General features: G+C 48.7%; 1 protein-coding gene across 1 annotated transcript; it reads left to right on the forward strand.

Moving 5' to 3' along the window:
• Positions 1–326: 326 nt before the first annotated feature.
• On the forward strand, positions 327–13,583 carry Vps11 (VPS11 core subunit of CORVET and HOPS complexes). The gene is made up of 16 exons (XM_048343962.1): positions 327–518; positions 2,645–2,793; positions 2,883–3,018; positions 3,741–3,904; positions 4,531–4,778; positions 5,691–5,892; positions 6,227–6,378; positions 7,446–7,632; positions 8,047–8,193; positions 8,303–8,491; positions 8,594–8,755; positions 9,736–9,875; positions 9,963–10,165; positions 10,267–10,438; positions 12,717–12,939; positions 13,081–13,583. The coding sequence occupies exons 1-16, from the start codon at positions 332–334 to the stop codon at positions 13,243–13,245; spliced, it is 2,826 nt and encodes a 941-aa protein (XP_048199919.1). The 5' UTR covers positions 327–331; the 3' UTR covers positions 13,246–13,583.
• The last annotated feature ends 1,961 nt before the right edge of the window (positions 13,584–15,544 follow it).

Here is a 15,544-nt window from a genome sequence, read left to right on the forward strand (position 1 = left end):
TCTATATACGTGGTGGTGCTGGGGGATCGAACCCGGGGCTCCGTGCACGCCAGGCAAGCTCTGGCCCGCGGAGCCACGCGGCCAGCCCCGGGCGAGCTCCGGGCGGGCCCCGGGCCGCTGAGCGCGGGGACGGGGAGCGTGGGCCCGCGCGCGCGGCCGGCGGCCCAGCGGCTCCGGCCCGGGGAGGCCCCGCCAGGCCGGCTTCGCGGACGGACGGCGCGCCCGGGCCTCGGTCCGGACGGGAGCGCGCCGGCTCCCGGAAGCGGCGGTCACGTGACCCGCCGGCTCGGCTCACGTGACGTCCCTTCCGGAGGCGGCGCCCTCGGCCAAGATGGCGGCCTACCTGCAGTGGCGGCGCTTCGTTTTCTTCGACAAGGAGCTGGTCAAGGAGCCGCCGGGCAGCGATGGGGCCGCTCCCGGAGCCGCGCCGGCCCCCGGGCCCCCGGCCTCCAAGTTCCTCTGCCTCCCTCCAGGCATCACTGTCTGCGACTCCGGGCGAGGGAGCCTGGTGTTTGGCGATATCCTTGTGGATCTCCCTCTCCCTCCCCCGGATCCCCGGATCCCCGGAGAGAGGTGGCCGCGGGGAGAGGCGGCTGTCAGTCAGTGGCTCGGGCTTCGCGCCCCCTTCCGTTAGATGCAACCCAGAGGTCCTCTGTGGCCCGAGCAGACAACCAAGTGCAGCCTCCGAGCCGCCCCGGGCTTCGACTTCCTTTTCTGTGAAAGGAGGGTGTGGGTGCCAACTTGACGAGGTTATTTCAGGTCAGTCCCCCAAAGTCAACTAGCAGTTACTGCCTTCCACGGGCGAAGCTGTAAGGTGTCCTCTGTGCCGCCTGATGTCGTGGGTGAGGAAGGAAAGACGCACGCGAGTCGGTTGCTGTGGGAAAGCTCTGGAAGTTTAAAGAGCCGCGGACATATATATATATATATATATATATATATATATATATATATATATATATATATACACACACATTATTGTTATCTGGGGTTTGGTCTAAATATAAGTATTGTAGAGCCCTCCCCAGGGAATATCTGATGTGTGGATAGAACTAAACCCTATTCATGCTGTTTTTTTTTCTTCCTATAGAGATATGAGTCACCTTATGAGGAACTCATCATAAGTTGAAAATATTCTAATGTGAAGACAGCATAATGAAATCCACAAGAGTCCTGAGGAGAAAGGGAAGGAGCACGAATATAATGGAGAGGGGTGAGGTTGTTCCAAGTGTACTGTAGGGTCTGGAGCCGCGGCTCAAGTGGTAGAGTGCCAGCCAGAAGCAAAATACACTGTTACAAATGTGTAGAATGATGACAATGAAACCCCTCCATTTCTAATGTATGCTAATTAAAATACAGGGTTTATTGATTTTTGTTTGTTTTTTTCCATTCCTGGGCCTTGAACTCTGGGCCTGTGTGCTGTCCCTAACCTACCCTTTTGCTCAAGGATAGCACTATACCACTTGAACTGCAGCACCATATCTGGCCTTTTTCTGTGATCAACTGGAGATAAGAGTATCACGGACTTTCCTGCCCAGGCTGGCTATGAACCACGACCCTCAGATCATCTCAGCTTCCTGAATAGCTAGGATTTCTAGGGTGAGTGGTGCCCAGCTTAAATACAGTTATTGTCTTTTAAGGCGAGTGTTCTAAATTAAAAAGACGTTTAATATACTTAGCCTAGCTAGTCTCATGGCCTAGGAACACAATGCCTTGAAGTATATTAATTAGTGTGTTCTTGTGATTCCATTGCTGACTGCTAGATGTACCTTGCTCTATCTGCTCAGTATCACAAGAAAGTACATCTTACCCATACCACTAGCCCAGGAAAGGCTCAAAGTTTAGGTTACAGTTCCTACTAATTGCATACCTATTGTGAATCATTATAAAAGAAAAATCATACTGTACATATATACTTATGGTAAAATTTAATGTGTAAATTCAGCAAGGTTAAAAGTCAAGCATTAGTGACTCATACCTGTAATCCTTGCTGCTACTCAAGAGGCTGAGATCTGAGGATCATGGTTTGAGGCTAGTCCAGGCCATGAGATTCTCATCTCCAATTAACCACCAAAGCACTCAAGTGGTAGAATGCCAGTCTTGAATGAAAAAGCTAAGGGACAAGACCTGGGCCCTGAATTCAAGCTCCAGTACTAGCATGCATGTGTGCACACACACACACACACAAAGCAAGATTAAGATTGTTACTCTTTCTGAGTGCTAGTGGCTCATGCCTGTAATCATAGTTACTCATGAGGCTGAAATCTGAGGATCAGGTTCGAAGCCAGCTAAGGCAGGAAAGTCTATGAGACTCTTATCTCCAGTGAACTACCAGAAAGCCGTAAGTGGGGCTGGAGCTCAAGTGGTAGAACACTAACCTTGAGCAAAAAAGCTCCGGGACAGCTCCCAGGCCCTGAATTCAAGCCCCAAGATTAGCAGCAATAACAAAACAGAACAATTCTAAACATATATAATTAAACTTAAGTGAATGTGGTCTCAGTTATTCTCTAACTATCTTAATTCCTTACGCTAGTGTACTGTAATTTAACCAAAGATAATGAAAAAGCATGAAAAGCGAAGCTACAGATGGGATTGGGGGTGGTACTATATCTCTCCTTGGAAAGGAGCTTCCTTAACTACCTTGCACATATGGAAGGCCAGATCTGGTTCTTGCCACGTTCCCTACAGCTTACGGGATTCCAGGCGTACAAACTACGAGTGACGCACCTCTATCAACTGAAGCAGCACAATATTCTAGCCTCTGTTGGTGAGGATGAAGAGGGTATTAACCCCCTGGTGAGTTCTGGTGAGGAGAGATACTGAAGCCCAAGAATGTTTCCCTGTTGGAGAAGACTAGCATTTAAACATTTGAGTTTTGTCCACAGGTAAAGATCTGGAACCTGGAGAAGAGAGATGGTGGCAATCCACTCTGTACTCGAATCTTCCCTGCCATCCCTGGGACAGAACCAACTGTTGTGTCTTGTTTGACTGTCCATGAAAATCTCAACTTCATGGCCATCGGTAAGGAGAAAGAAGGCAAAACAAACTCCTCGATTTTGTTTCTGCAGATCGTCTCTGTACTAATTGAGATCACTTTATACTGAACAGATGCCTTTGAGATATTAAAGTTTAGAATGGGAAAGCATTAAACTTTGTTCTTTGAAAATGAATCAGTAGGGCTGGGGATATAGCCTAGTGGCAAGAGTGCCTGCCTTGGATACACGAGGCCCTAGGTTCGATTCCCCAGCACCACATATACAGAAAATGGCCAGAAGCGGCGCTGTGGCTCAAGTGGCAGAGTGCTAGCCTTGAGCGGGAAGAAGCCAGGGACAGTGCTCAGGCCCTGAGTCCAAGGCCCAGGACTGGCCAAAAAGAAAATGAATCAGTAAGTACCAGTGTTCAGGTTTGCTCCTAAGGAAGTTGGGTGTGAGGAGAAAGCTTATCATTGCTGTGGATGGTCTTTTTTGTTTTTGTTTTTGTTTTTTTTTGGCCAGTCCTGGGGCTTAGACTCAGGGCCTGAGCACTGTCCCTGGCTTTTTTGCACTCTACCACTTGAGCCACAGCGCCCCTTCTGGCCTTGTCTATATATGTGGTGCTGAGGAATCGAACCCAGGACTTCATGTGTATGAGGCAAGCACTCTTGCCACTAGGCCACATTCCCAGCCCCTTGAATGGTCTTTTTCCTTTCTCCACTTCCCATTCTTTCCAGCCTCACTGAGACGCTGTTTCCTGCTTTCCTACAGGCTTCACAGATGGCAGTGTTACATTGAACAAAGGAGACATCACCCGCGATCGGCATAGTAAGACCCAGATTTTGCACAAAGGCAACTATCCTGTTACTGGACTGGCCTTTCGCCAAGCAGGAAAGACTACTCACTTGTTTGTTGTGACAACTGAGAATGTGCAGGTGGGAATAAGCCCCCGTTCTTGGAGCAGGCAAAAAGGGCCTCTCCTTGGCCCAGGGGGCTAGAGTAAGGAATTGATAGGAAAGATGGGAATCCTAAAAATTTTGTCAGGTAGCCTTGAATTATTTGCCCAGCTTTATATTTTATCTCTTCACTTAGGAGACTAAGAGGAGCTAGACTTCAGGAAGACACTCTGAGATCGTAGTGAAAAACTTTTCTCCCTAACCTAAATGACATTGGAAAGTTGCTTATCTCTTTCATTCTTAGTGCTCCTAACTTATAACAGCCTACACTTTCAGGAATGCTGGGGTTCAGTCCTCGGGCTTCACACATGATATGCATGCCCTGTACCAATATGTTATATCCCTAACCCAGGCATAATCTTGGTGACTGGATTTCTTTTACTTGTAGAATTTTTGTATTAGGTAGTGGTAACCTAAAGAGGAAGAATATGGCCCCTGTTTGGTAGATGGGTGGTGATTAATGGAGAAAGCAAGCAGCCAAGGGAAAAGTGTTAAAGTGCTAAGCAAGGAAAAAGAGAGAGTCAGTGTAGAAATGGGGATGCCTTCATGAAGGCTTGGGTGCTGCTGTTTCTAAGGAAGCCTGCTAACTTTTCTTACTTTGGCAGTCCTATATCGTTTCTGGAAAGGACTACCCACGAATGGAGTTGGACACTCACGGTTGTGGTCTGCGCTGCTCCGCCCTGAGTGACCCTTCTCAGGACCTGCAGTTCATTGTGGCCGGGGATGAATGTGTCTACCTATACCAACCTGATGAACGAGGGCCCTGCTTCGCCTTTGAGGGCCATAAGCTCATTGCCCACTGGTTTAGAGGATACCTTGTCATTGTCTCCCGTGACCGGAAGGTTTCTCCCAAGTAAGGACTCTAGAGAAAAGGAGAAGGGAGGTGGCTAGACTTGTTCCCAGAACTAACCTGACTTTAAAACTTATGCCTGCATCCTGCCAGCTTTCCTACTTGAATTTTAGGTAGATTGCAGTTCTACCTAGACTCTGTTAATGTATTTATACTGAAAAATACATTTTACTGAAAAATACATTTGCTGTATATACTTGCTGCTTAGCCCTTGTATACTAGAATGCTTCAAAGATTGATTTGGCCCTGATAACTGGGTTTTTTACTTTTGGTCAGAATAAATTGAGCAGAGGAACAAAGATTAGAAGGTGATGAAACTAGGAAATGTAGGGAAGTGCAGGATACCTGATGTGTCCTGTTGTTCTAGAGCCACTAAAAGAGGGAAACGTGCCTACACGGATGTAGGTTCATTGTCAGTATCAAGCACAATGTCTAACATAAATAAGGCCTTGGGTGGGTTGTTGTTTTTTTGCCAGTCCTGGGGCTTGAACCCTGAGCCTCTTTGTGCTCAAGTCTAGCGCTCTACCACTTGAGCCATAGCACCACTTCCAGCTTTTTCTGAGTAGTTTATTGGAGATAGTAGTCTCACAGACTTTCCTGCCTGTGTTGGCTTTGAACCAGGATTCTCATATCTCACCTACTGAGTAGCTAGGATTATAGGCATTAGCCACTAGTGCCCAGCTAGTTCTTTAGTAACCAAATAGGTTTCTGAATATACTTCCTTTTCTACTCTTGACCTGAATTAACCATAGGATCCTAGAGGGTAATGTCAGGATTACATGTTCTCGAGCCATCAGTAAATGCTACATGTTAGGGGATGATGAGTTGCTAGAGGGACTCAGGAGGTAATTCATTGTAGGTGGAATGGTTATGGAGGTGAGACTGAGATGCTGTTGCTTTTTCTTTCCTGTGCAGATCAGACTTTACCAGCAGGGACTCCCAGAGTTCTGACAAGCAGATTCTCAACATCTATGATCTGTGCAACAAGTTCATAGCCTACAGCGCCGTCTTTGAGGATGTAGTGGATGTACTTGCTGAATGGGGCTCCCTGTACGTGCTGACGCGGGATGGGCGGGTCCACGCACTACAAGAGAAGGACACACAGACCAAGCTGGAGGCAAGGCTACTAGGTCCCCAGAGGTGGCACTGGCTCCTAGAAGTAGCTAGCGGCAGGAATAGATTTCCTACTCACCTGGGCCCTGGGGTCCTTGGGGTCAACACTGAAGTTTCCTTAGGTAAATGGCCAGGGATGCAGGTTTGGAGGGAACATGGCTCAGGGTGCACTCTGTTTGCAGAGACCCTTCTGAGGTTGGTGAGATTGGTTTGGGGGTTATCTGAAGCTCTTTGTCTAGGATCTAGGCAGACTGGAATACTTGTCTCGAGGGGACATTTTGGGAAGGTATCTTCTCAGGACTGGTTCTATCCATTTCCCTATCTCTTTCACCTTCCAGATGCTATTTAAGAAGAACTTATTTGAAATGGCGATTAACCTGGCCAAGAGCCAACATCTGGACAGTGATGGGCTGGCCCAAATCTTCATGCAGTATGGAGACCATCTCTACAGCAAAGGCAACCACGATGGGGCTGTCCAGCAGTACATTCGGTCAGTCTGATGGTGCTGTGAGCCATAGCTCTGAACAGAGAACTGAAACCCGTGCTGGGGGAGGGGCTTGAATGCCACAAGGAACAGCTGGCTTTCCTACCGAAAGTGCGATGCTCCAAGTGAGGAAACAGGAGCGTTTAGGGTGAAATTTACATGACCGGTATAAAACTGAGCAGGTCATGCTTCTCCTTTTAAACTCTAGTTGGGCCTTTGTTAACATTCTTTTTGTTGTTGTTGTTGGTCGTAGGGCTTGAACTCTGGGCTTGGGTGCTGTCCCTGAGCTCTTCAGCTCAAGGGTAGCGCTCTACCACTTGAGCCACAGCGCCACTCCCGGTTTTCTGGTGGCTAATTGGAGATCAGAGTGTCATGGATTTTCCTGCCCAGGCTGGATTTGAACCACAGTCCTCAGATCTCAGCCTCCAGAGTAGCTAGGATTCCAGGCGTGAGCCACCGGCGCCAGGCTCTTTGTTACCATTTTCTTTGATCCAGTCCTTTCTCTTTTTTGACATTACTAGAGTTTGAACTCAGGGCCTTGCACTTTTCACAGGAGCCTCAGCCATCGTCCTTTTTGTTGTAGTTATTTTTCCAACAGGGCCTTGTGTTTTATTGGTGGAGATGGAGTCTTTGAATGGTTTTCTTTGGGAGTTGGCCTCCAACTGTGAACCTCCTGACTTCTTTCTCCTGAGCAGCTGGGATTACATGTTCGAGTAACTACTTAGCTTGACTTAGCTAAAGAAATAAAAATGTTTATCTCTTGCTTCCCTTGGTACTAATTCTTAGAATTTCTTCCCTCATAAGAGGTTTTAGAAGCCTAATTAGTTTCTTTCCCAGCCTCTCTTGAGTTCTTATGATCAGCCTAGTTGAAGAATGGTGCTCTGGAGTCTGGCACAAAGCGTGGTCTATAGACTGGTAGCACTGATGTAACCTAGGACTTGTTTCAAATGCAGTTGAAGGACCCATCTGTGATGACAGAAGGAAAATTTGCCTCTTAACAAAAATCATTAATTGTATGCAGATGAATTTGAGAAGTACACTGGTTCAGGTGATATTGTTGCACATCTCCCTAGAACCATTGGAAAATTGGAGCCATCCTATGTGATCCGCAAGTTTCTGGATGCCCAGCGTATTCACAACCTGACTGCCTACCTGCAGACCCTGCACCGACAGTCCCTGGCCAATGCTGACCACACCACCCTGCTCCTGAACTGTTACACCAAGCTCAAGGACAGCTCCAAGTTGGAGGAATTCATCAAGGTGCAGGGTGTGGGACAATTCCTAGAGGGCCCCATGGAGCACAAAGTGGCTGCTCCGGAGCTAACCCTTCACCTGGGCACAGGGAAAGGGCTAATTTTATTTGGGAACCAGCCACCCTCTGCTGTTGTAAATGGGAAGACAAGTAGCTGTTTATGCTTGTTCACTCTCATTTTTTCTCGTTTTATGATGACCAAACATTGTAATCCATGGGAAGTGGCGACAGAGTTCCCAGAAATGCCCCCTAGTGGTACAGGCAGAGGAACGTCTTAGGCCTTTCATCAGAAACTCTGAGAGGCAGGTTAGCTTGTTTTCAAAGCACAGACACTACTGTTGCTTTAGGAATGCGTCAAACCATTAGATGCCTGTTTCCCTTCTCCATCCACCTCTGTGCAAATGATTGTGTCTCTCTGGCAGACAAAGAGCGAGAGTGAAGTCCATTTTGATGTGGAGACAGCCATCAAGGTCCTTCGGCAAGCTGGCTACTATTCCCACGCCCTCTACCTAGCTGAGAACCACGCACACCATGAGTGGTACCTGAAGATCCAGCTGGAGGATATTAAGGTGGGTGAGATTGTGCATGGGGCACAGCCCTGTGCCTTTTGAGGCCATCTCCACAGTGACAAAGGTGCTTCCAGGAGTGGGTGCTAGTCTGTCCATTACCTCTCCACAGAATTACCAGGAAGCCCTTCGGTACATCGGCAAGCTGCCTTTTGAGCAGGCAGAGAGCAACATGAAGCGTTACGGGAAGACCCTCATGCACCATATACCGGAGCAGACGACGCAGTTGCTAAAGGGCCTTTGTACTGACTATCAGCCCAGCGTGGAAGGCCGAGGCGATAGGGAGGCTCCCAGCTGCCAAGTGAGGCCTGGGGAGACAATCACTTTGGGTAGCGAGGCTTAGCTTAAGGGCCTCTGGGTACCAAATGTACTCACTCAGCCCCTCCCCCCTCCTTCCTCCTAGGCCAACTCTGAGGAGTTCATCCCCATCTTTGCAAACAACCCCCGAGAGCTGAAAGCCTTCCTGGAGCACATGAGTGAAGTGCAGCCGGACTCGCCCCAGGGCATCTATGACACACTCCTGGAGCTGCGGCTGCAGAACTGGGCCCATGAGAAGGACCCGCAGGTGAGGGCTGGCCAGCCTGGCGGGGGGCACTGGAAAGAGCACCGCTCTTGGCTGGCTGTGGAGCTCAGTAGTGGAATACTTTTGTAGAGGGTGTGAGGCCAGATTGTTTCCAGCATTGTAAAAAGGAGAAGAATGGGTTCAGTGGCTCACACTTGTAATCTGTGCTACTCAAGAGAAAGGAGATCAAGAAGTTCCAAGTCGGGCTGTGAATTTGGCCTAGTGGTAAGAGTGCTTGCCTCATATACATGAAGCCCTGGGTTTGATTCCTCAGCACCACATCTACAGAAAATGGCCAGAAGTGGCGCTGTGGCTCAAGTGGCAGAGTGCTAGCCTTGAGCAAAAAAAAAAAAAAGAAGCCAGGGACAGTGCTCAGGCCCTGAGTTTAAGGCCCAGGACTGGCCAAAAAAGAAAAAAAAAAAAAAAAAAGAAGTTCCAAGTCAGTCAGGGCAAAAAGATCTCAAGACCCCATCTGAACCAATAAAAAGTTGGGTGTGGTAGTACATGCCCGTTACCCAGCTATACAGGCAATTCAGAGAACTGTGGTCCTGGCCAGTCTGGGCAAAAGTTGAGATCCTATTCAAAAAACTACTAAAGCAAAAAGTGGTTCAAGGAGGTGGCGCTGTGGCTCAAGTGATAGAGCGCTAACCTTGAGCACAAAGAGGCTCAGGGCAGAGCCCAGGCCCTGAGTACAAGCCCCACAACGACCAAAAAAAAAAAAAAAAAGTGGTTCAAGTGGTACCATGCTTCCCTAGCAAGCACAAAGCCAAGTTAACTGAAAAAGAAGAGAAAGGACAATTTTCTCTATGCCTGTTCTTCTGCTAGCTTTGAGGCGGTCTTGCTGCTTTTCCTGGGCAGCGACTCTTCACTGGTGTCAGTGTTTTTCACGGCAGGGGACCCTGCACTGGAAGGAGCAGTCTTGTCCCAAAGGACCTTGTGGTTCCCACCTTACGTCTACCGGCCATGCCCTCTTCCCTCCCCAGGCCAAAGAGAAGCTTCACGCAGAGGCCATCTCCCTGCTGAAGAGCGGCCGCTTCTGTGATGTCTTCGACAAGGCGCTGGTCCTGTGTCAGATGCATGATTTCCAGGATGGGGTCCTTTACCTCTACGAGCAGGGGAAGCTGTAAGAATGTGGGCACTTCCAGGGCAAAGGGAAGAGCCCGGGGATTTTCCAGGGACGTCACTGAGCTGTCCCTCTGCCCGGCCCCAGGTTCCAGCAGATCATGCACTACCACATGCAGCATGAGCAGTACCGGCAGGTGGTCGCAGTCTGCGAGCGCCACGGGGACCAGGACCCCTCCCTGTGGGAACAGGCCCTCAGCTACTTCGCCCGCAAGGAGGAGGACTGCAAGGAGTACGTGGCAGCTGTGCTCAAGCACATCGAGAACAAGAACCTCATGCCACCCCTTCTAGGTACTGGGGACACCAGTGGGTGGGTGACGGGGTGTGGTGGTCAGGGGCCAGGGCAAGAACTACTGAGCTCATGGTCTGTTTTCCCTTCACCCCAATCTCAGTGGTGCAGACTCTGGCTCACAACTCTACAGCCACCTTGTCCGTAATCAGAGACTACCTTGTCCAGAAACTACAGAAACAGAGTCAGCAGATTGCACAGGATGAGCTGCGGGTGCGGCGGTACCGAGAGGAGACGACCCGCATCCGCCAGGAGATCCAAGAGCTCAAGGCGAGGTAGCTCTCGAGAGGTAGCTCACGGCGAGGTAGCCGGCCCCTGGATGTGGGGAGGGGCGCAGGGCTAGCTCTGGTCTTCACGGGGTGTTGTTGCATACTTGGCTCAGACAGGGTAGTAGAGTGTGAACATGTTTCCCCCCCTGGGCTGGGATTGAACCCAGGCTTCATACATGCTGGTCACACACTCCCACTGAGCCACATCCCCAGCTCAGCCCTTCTGAAGAATGGTGATTACATAAGGCTTCATTTATTGGGCTTTGGAGGCGATTAGCTTGTAGTAGTTACTTTCTAGACATCTAAGTTGTTGTTTAAAGCCATTCGAAGTAAAAACTTGGTTTTAGAAAATGCAGAAAGTAGACAGGCATCATTGGCTCACACCTGTAATTGTACTACACCAGAGGCTGAAATCTGAAGATCAAATTTCAAAGCCAGCCAGGCAGGGAAAGTCCCTAAGATACTGTAGCTCTAATTAATCAACATAAAGCCACACTACATAAATGGTTCAAGTGATAATAGTGCCAGCTGAGGTGGTGAATTCAGACCCTGCTGGCAGCATAAAAAAATAGCAAACAAAAAACAAAATGGAACTGGTCGCTCTCACCTAGCTAGCTACTCAGGAGGCTGAGATGTGAGGATCACGGTTCAAAGCCAGCCCAGGTAGGAAAGTCCATAAGACTCTTATCTCCAATTAACCACCAGGAAACCGGAAGTGGCACTGTGGTTCAGGCGCCCAGGGCGAGAGTTCAAGCCCCATGTCAGAAGTGGTGGTATGGCTCAAGTAGCAGAGTGCTAGACTTGAGAAAATAAGCTAGACAAGAACATAAGGCCCTGAGTTCAACCCCACTAAATAACTAGCAGAAAGTACATAATTTAAAATTATTTGTTTTAGAAATTACTAAGTTTGTCTTATCTGCCATCAACATGGTGAAGTGTTTATGTGGAAACAACAGTTTCTTCATCCTACAAATAACATTTAGCCCCTATTAGGTCCCAAGTCCTGTGTGCATGACATGACACATAGGTAAGAGGCCTTGCCTTCAAGGAGGTGGCATCATAGAGGCAGAGACAGACAGTAAACATCTCAAATAGGCAAACTGTAATAGTGCATTGGGTAGTGACAAGTTCTGAGGACAAAATTAACGGAAAAGGGAGTGAGATAGATGGGATTATATTGTCAACGTGGAACTGTAGTAAGGAAACCCCCCTCTGCATAACTAATATAAGCCAGTAAAGCCAAGAACGGAATAAGGGCAAGGAGTTCATTTTTTGTTAGTTTTGCAGTGCTGGGAATGGAACCCAGGGCCTTAAGCATGCTAGGCAGATACTGCATCACTGAGTTGAACCCCCAGTCTGCCGCTTTCTCTTTTGCAACTGTATATTACAAGTTTGGATAAGGTACAAAGGAAAGGCCCCATTGAAAGCGTCACGTCTGAGTACCTACCTGAAGATTTGGGACAATTATGATAATTGAAAGGGAAACACCCCTATGTTTCTTGCACTTGTTAAGACGCACTCCAGTCCAGAACTGTGGTCCTTACCTGCTTTCCTTCAGGTAATCGGAGTGCAGGCAGGGCTGCTGGCCCCTCCCAGAGGTCCTTCCTTGTCTACTCCAGCTGCCCTCTCTCTACTTTTTTTTTTTTAAATTTGTTTTTGCCAGTCCTTGGGCCTGATATCAGGGCCTGGGCACTGTCCCTGGCTTCTTTTAGCTCAAGGTTAGCACTCTACCTCTTGAACCACAACACCACTTCCTGCTTTTTCTGTGTATGTGGTACTGAGCAATCGAACCCAGGGCTTCATGCATGCTAGGCAAGCACTCTACCACTAAGCCATATTCCCACCCAGCCTTACTTCTCTATTTCTCTCTCCTTTTTTTTGGGTTGGTTGTGGGGCTTGAACTTGGGACCTCAGTGCTGTCCCTGAACTCTTTTGCTCAAAGCTAGCTGCTCTACCACTTCGAGCCACAGTGCCACTTCTGGTTTTCTTTTTTTTGCTGGTCCTGGGGCTCGTACTCCTTGTGTTCCTTTTTGCTCAAGGCAAGCAATGTTCTATCACTTGAGACACAGCCCACTTCCAACATTTTCTGTGACTAACTGGAGATAAGAATCTCACCGACTTTCCTGCAGGGGCTGGCTTCAAACCTCAGTACTCAGATCTCAGCCTCCTGAGTAGCAAGGATTGTAGGCTTGAGCCACCAAGGCCCAGCTCCTCTCTCCCCTCTTGGTCCCGCCTCATTCCTTGCCACTCATTTTCTATACATTCTATACTCATTTGCCTATAGTCCGAAGATTTTCCAGAAGACCAAGTGCAGCATCTGTAACAGCGCCTTGGAGCTGCCCTCTGTCCACTTCCTGTGTGGCCACTCCTTCCACCAGCACTGCTTTGAGAGTTACTCAGAAAGCGACGCTGACTGCCCCACCTGCCTCCCCGAGAACCGGAAGGTCATGGACATGATCCGGGCCCAGGATCAAAAGCGAGACCTCCACGATCAGTTCCAGCACCAGGTGGGGAAGAGCGTGCTAGACGGGGGAGGGGACCCCCTCCAGCAGCACAGTTCCCGGAGCACGGGAAGCCCTGTGTCCTTTGCTGCTCCTCTCTGGCAGTGAGCTTCTGTGGTGGTGATTCTCCCCTCCTCTCCTCTGCAGCTGAAGTGCTCCAACGACAGCTTCTCTGTGATCGCCGACTACTTTGGCCGAGGGGTTTTCAACAAGTTGACTCTGCTGACAGACCCTCCCACAGCCAGGCTGACCCCCGACCTGGAGGCCGGGCTGCAGCGGGACCTGCTCATGCACTCCAGGAGGGGCACTTAGGTGGCTCTGGGATTGCGCGTGCCCCGGAGGCTCGGCTGGACACGGGGTCCTGAGGTCAGCTGTGGCTGTACGTACAGCAGGCAGATGTGTCCACAACTCCAGTCACACAGGACACCATTGCCCTCACAGCTCAAGGGGACTTGCTTCTCCTGCCCCTTTATTTTGCCAGCCTGCTGTTCCTCCTGTTGACTGGCAGTATAGATTATTCCAGACTAGTGGGGGAGGGTACCTCCATAACCTCTGTGTGGACAATAGCTGCTTTATTCTCTATTCAAGGGTACCAGGCTGTGCTTGGGTCCTTATTCTCAGAATGTATAAATAAAAGAATATAATGACGGGAGCCTGGAAGAATTCTTTTTCCTGAGGTCTTTCGATGATTCTTTTTTTTTAATTTAATTAATTAATTAATTTATTTATTTTGGCCAGTACTGGGCCTTGGACTCAGGGCCTGAGCACTGTCCCTGGCTTCCTTTTGCGCAAGGCTAGCACTCTGCCACTTGAGCCACAGCGCCACTTCTGGCCGTTTTCTGTATATGTGGTGCTGGGGAATCGAACCCAGGGCCTCATGTATACGAGGCAAGCTCTCTTGCCACTAGGCCATATCCCCAGCCCTCGATGATTCTTAACTATGTAATATAGCGCTGTTCTCGGCCCCTTGTCCTCCTGTGGACTTCTTGAAGGTCATCTTCAGTAGTGAGCAGGCCTCTGGAACCTAAGAAGGTTCAGCTTGTTGAAAAACGTCTGCAAGGAGCTGGGGATATGGCCTAGTGGCAAGAGTATACATGAGGCCCTGGGTTCAATTCCCCAGCACCACATATACAGAAAATGGCCAGAAGTGGCGCTGTGGCTGAAGTGGCAGAGTGCTAGCCTTGAGCAAGAAGAAGCCAGGGACAGTGCTCAGGCCCTGAGTCCAAGCCCCAGGACTGGCAAAAAAAAAAAGAAAAAGAAAAACCTCTGCAAAAGGCCTAGTGAGCTGGGTCCCAGTGGCTCACACCTGCAGTCCTAGCTACTCAGGAAGGCTGTGATCTGAGGACTGGGGTTCAAAGCCAGCTCAGGCAGAAAAGACTGTGAGACTCTTACCTCCAGTTAACTACCAAAAAAAAGGAAGTGGAGCTGTGAATCAAGTGATAGAACATTAGCCTTGAGCAAAAATATTTCACTGACAGGGCTGGGAATGTGGCTTAGTGGTAGAGTGCTCGCCTAGCATGCATGAAGCCCTGGGTTCAACTCCTCAGTACCACATACACAGAAAAAGCCAGAAGTGGCGCTGTGGCTCAAGTGGTGGAGTGCTAGCCTTGAGCAAAAAGAAGCTTAGGGACAGTGCTCAGGCCCTGAGTTCAAGCCCAGGACTGGCAAAAACAAAAAAAACACAACACTGACAGCACTTGATTTCAAGCCCTAGCCCCCCCCCCCCCCCCAGAGAAAAGTCCTAGTGACTTGAGTTCCAAGAGCCTGTCAGAGGCTCTCAAAATCGCTTTTTCTTTAGTCTTTCTGGTCTTCATGGCTTATATTCAGGAGAAATGTTCAGGTGGGAGGCAAACCCTGCAAGGACACCTTAGGCCTACCTTGCCTGCATAATGAGTAGAATGTGTTTTTCTTGCTGTTAGTTTTTATCCTGCTTATTATCTAGAATTATGTTATTGATGTGAGTGGTGGTTCATGTATGTAATCTTAGCAACTCAGGAGGTGGAGATAAGGAAAATCTCTGAGGCCAGCCTAGGTAAGTTCACAAGATTCCATCTCAACCAGTTAAAGCTGAGCATGGTGGTGTATGCCTGTCTTCCTAGCTATACAGTGAGTGTAAATAGGAGGACTTCAGGTTGGCCCCGGCAAAAATGTGAGCCTATTGAGTACAGCATAATGGAACCCATCAAATGATGTTTGAAAAAGGGGAGAAGGGAGGAATGGGAATATGGAGAGGGCTAAGTTGTTTCAAGTACAAGTATGCATATGTGTGTATATACATATGTATGTATGCATATTTACATTTACTCACATAGAACATGATTCTATGGACTCTGGGGTAGGAGTTATAGAGGGGGAAAAAGCACAGCAAATAATTTGAAATATATTGCAACTGTGTATGAAGAAGACAGGGAAGAAGCAACAGGGTTATTCTGATCAAAATATATGCACATCTGAAATAGCATGGTAAAAATTCTTGGTACAATTAACATACAAAGAGAGAGAAAGAGAGAGAGAGAGAGAGAGAGAGAGAGAGAGAGAGAAAAGCTGGCACCTGTGGCTTACACCTATAGTCCTAGCTATTTAGGATGCTGAGATGTGGAGGCTCTCTGTA

This window comes from Perognathus longimembris, chromosome 3 (genome assembly GCF_023159225.1).
Source record: "Perognathus longimembris pacificus isolate PPM17 chromosome 3, ASM2315922v1, whole genome shotgun sequence".
NCBI lineage: Eukaryota > Metazoa > Chordata > Mammalia > Rodentia > Heteromyidae > Perognathus > Perognathus longimembris.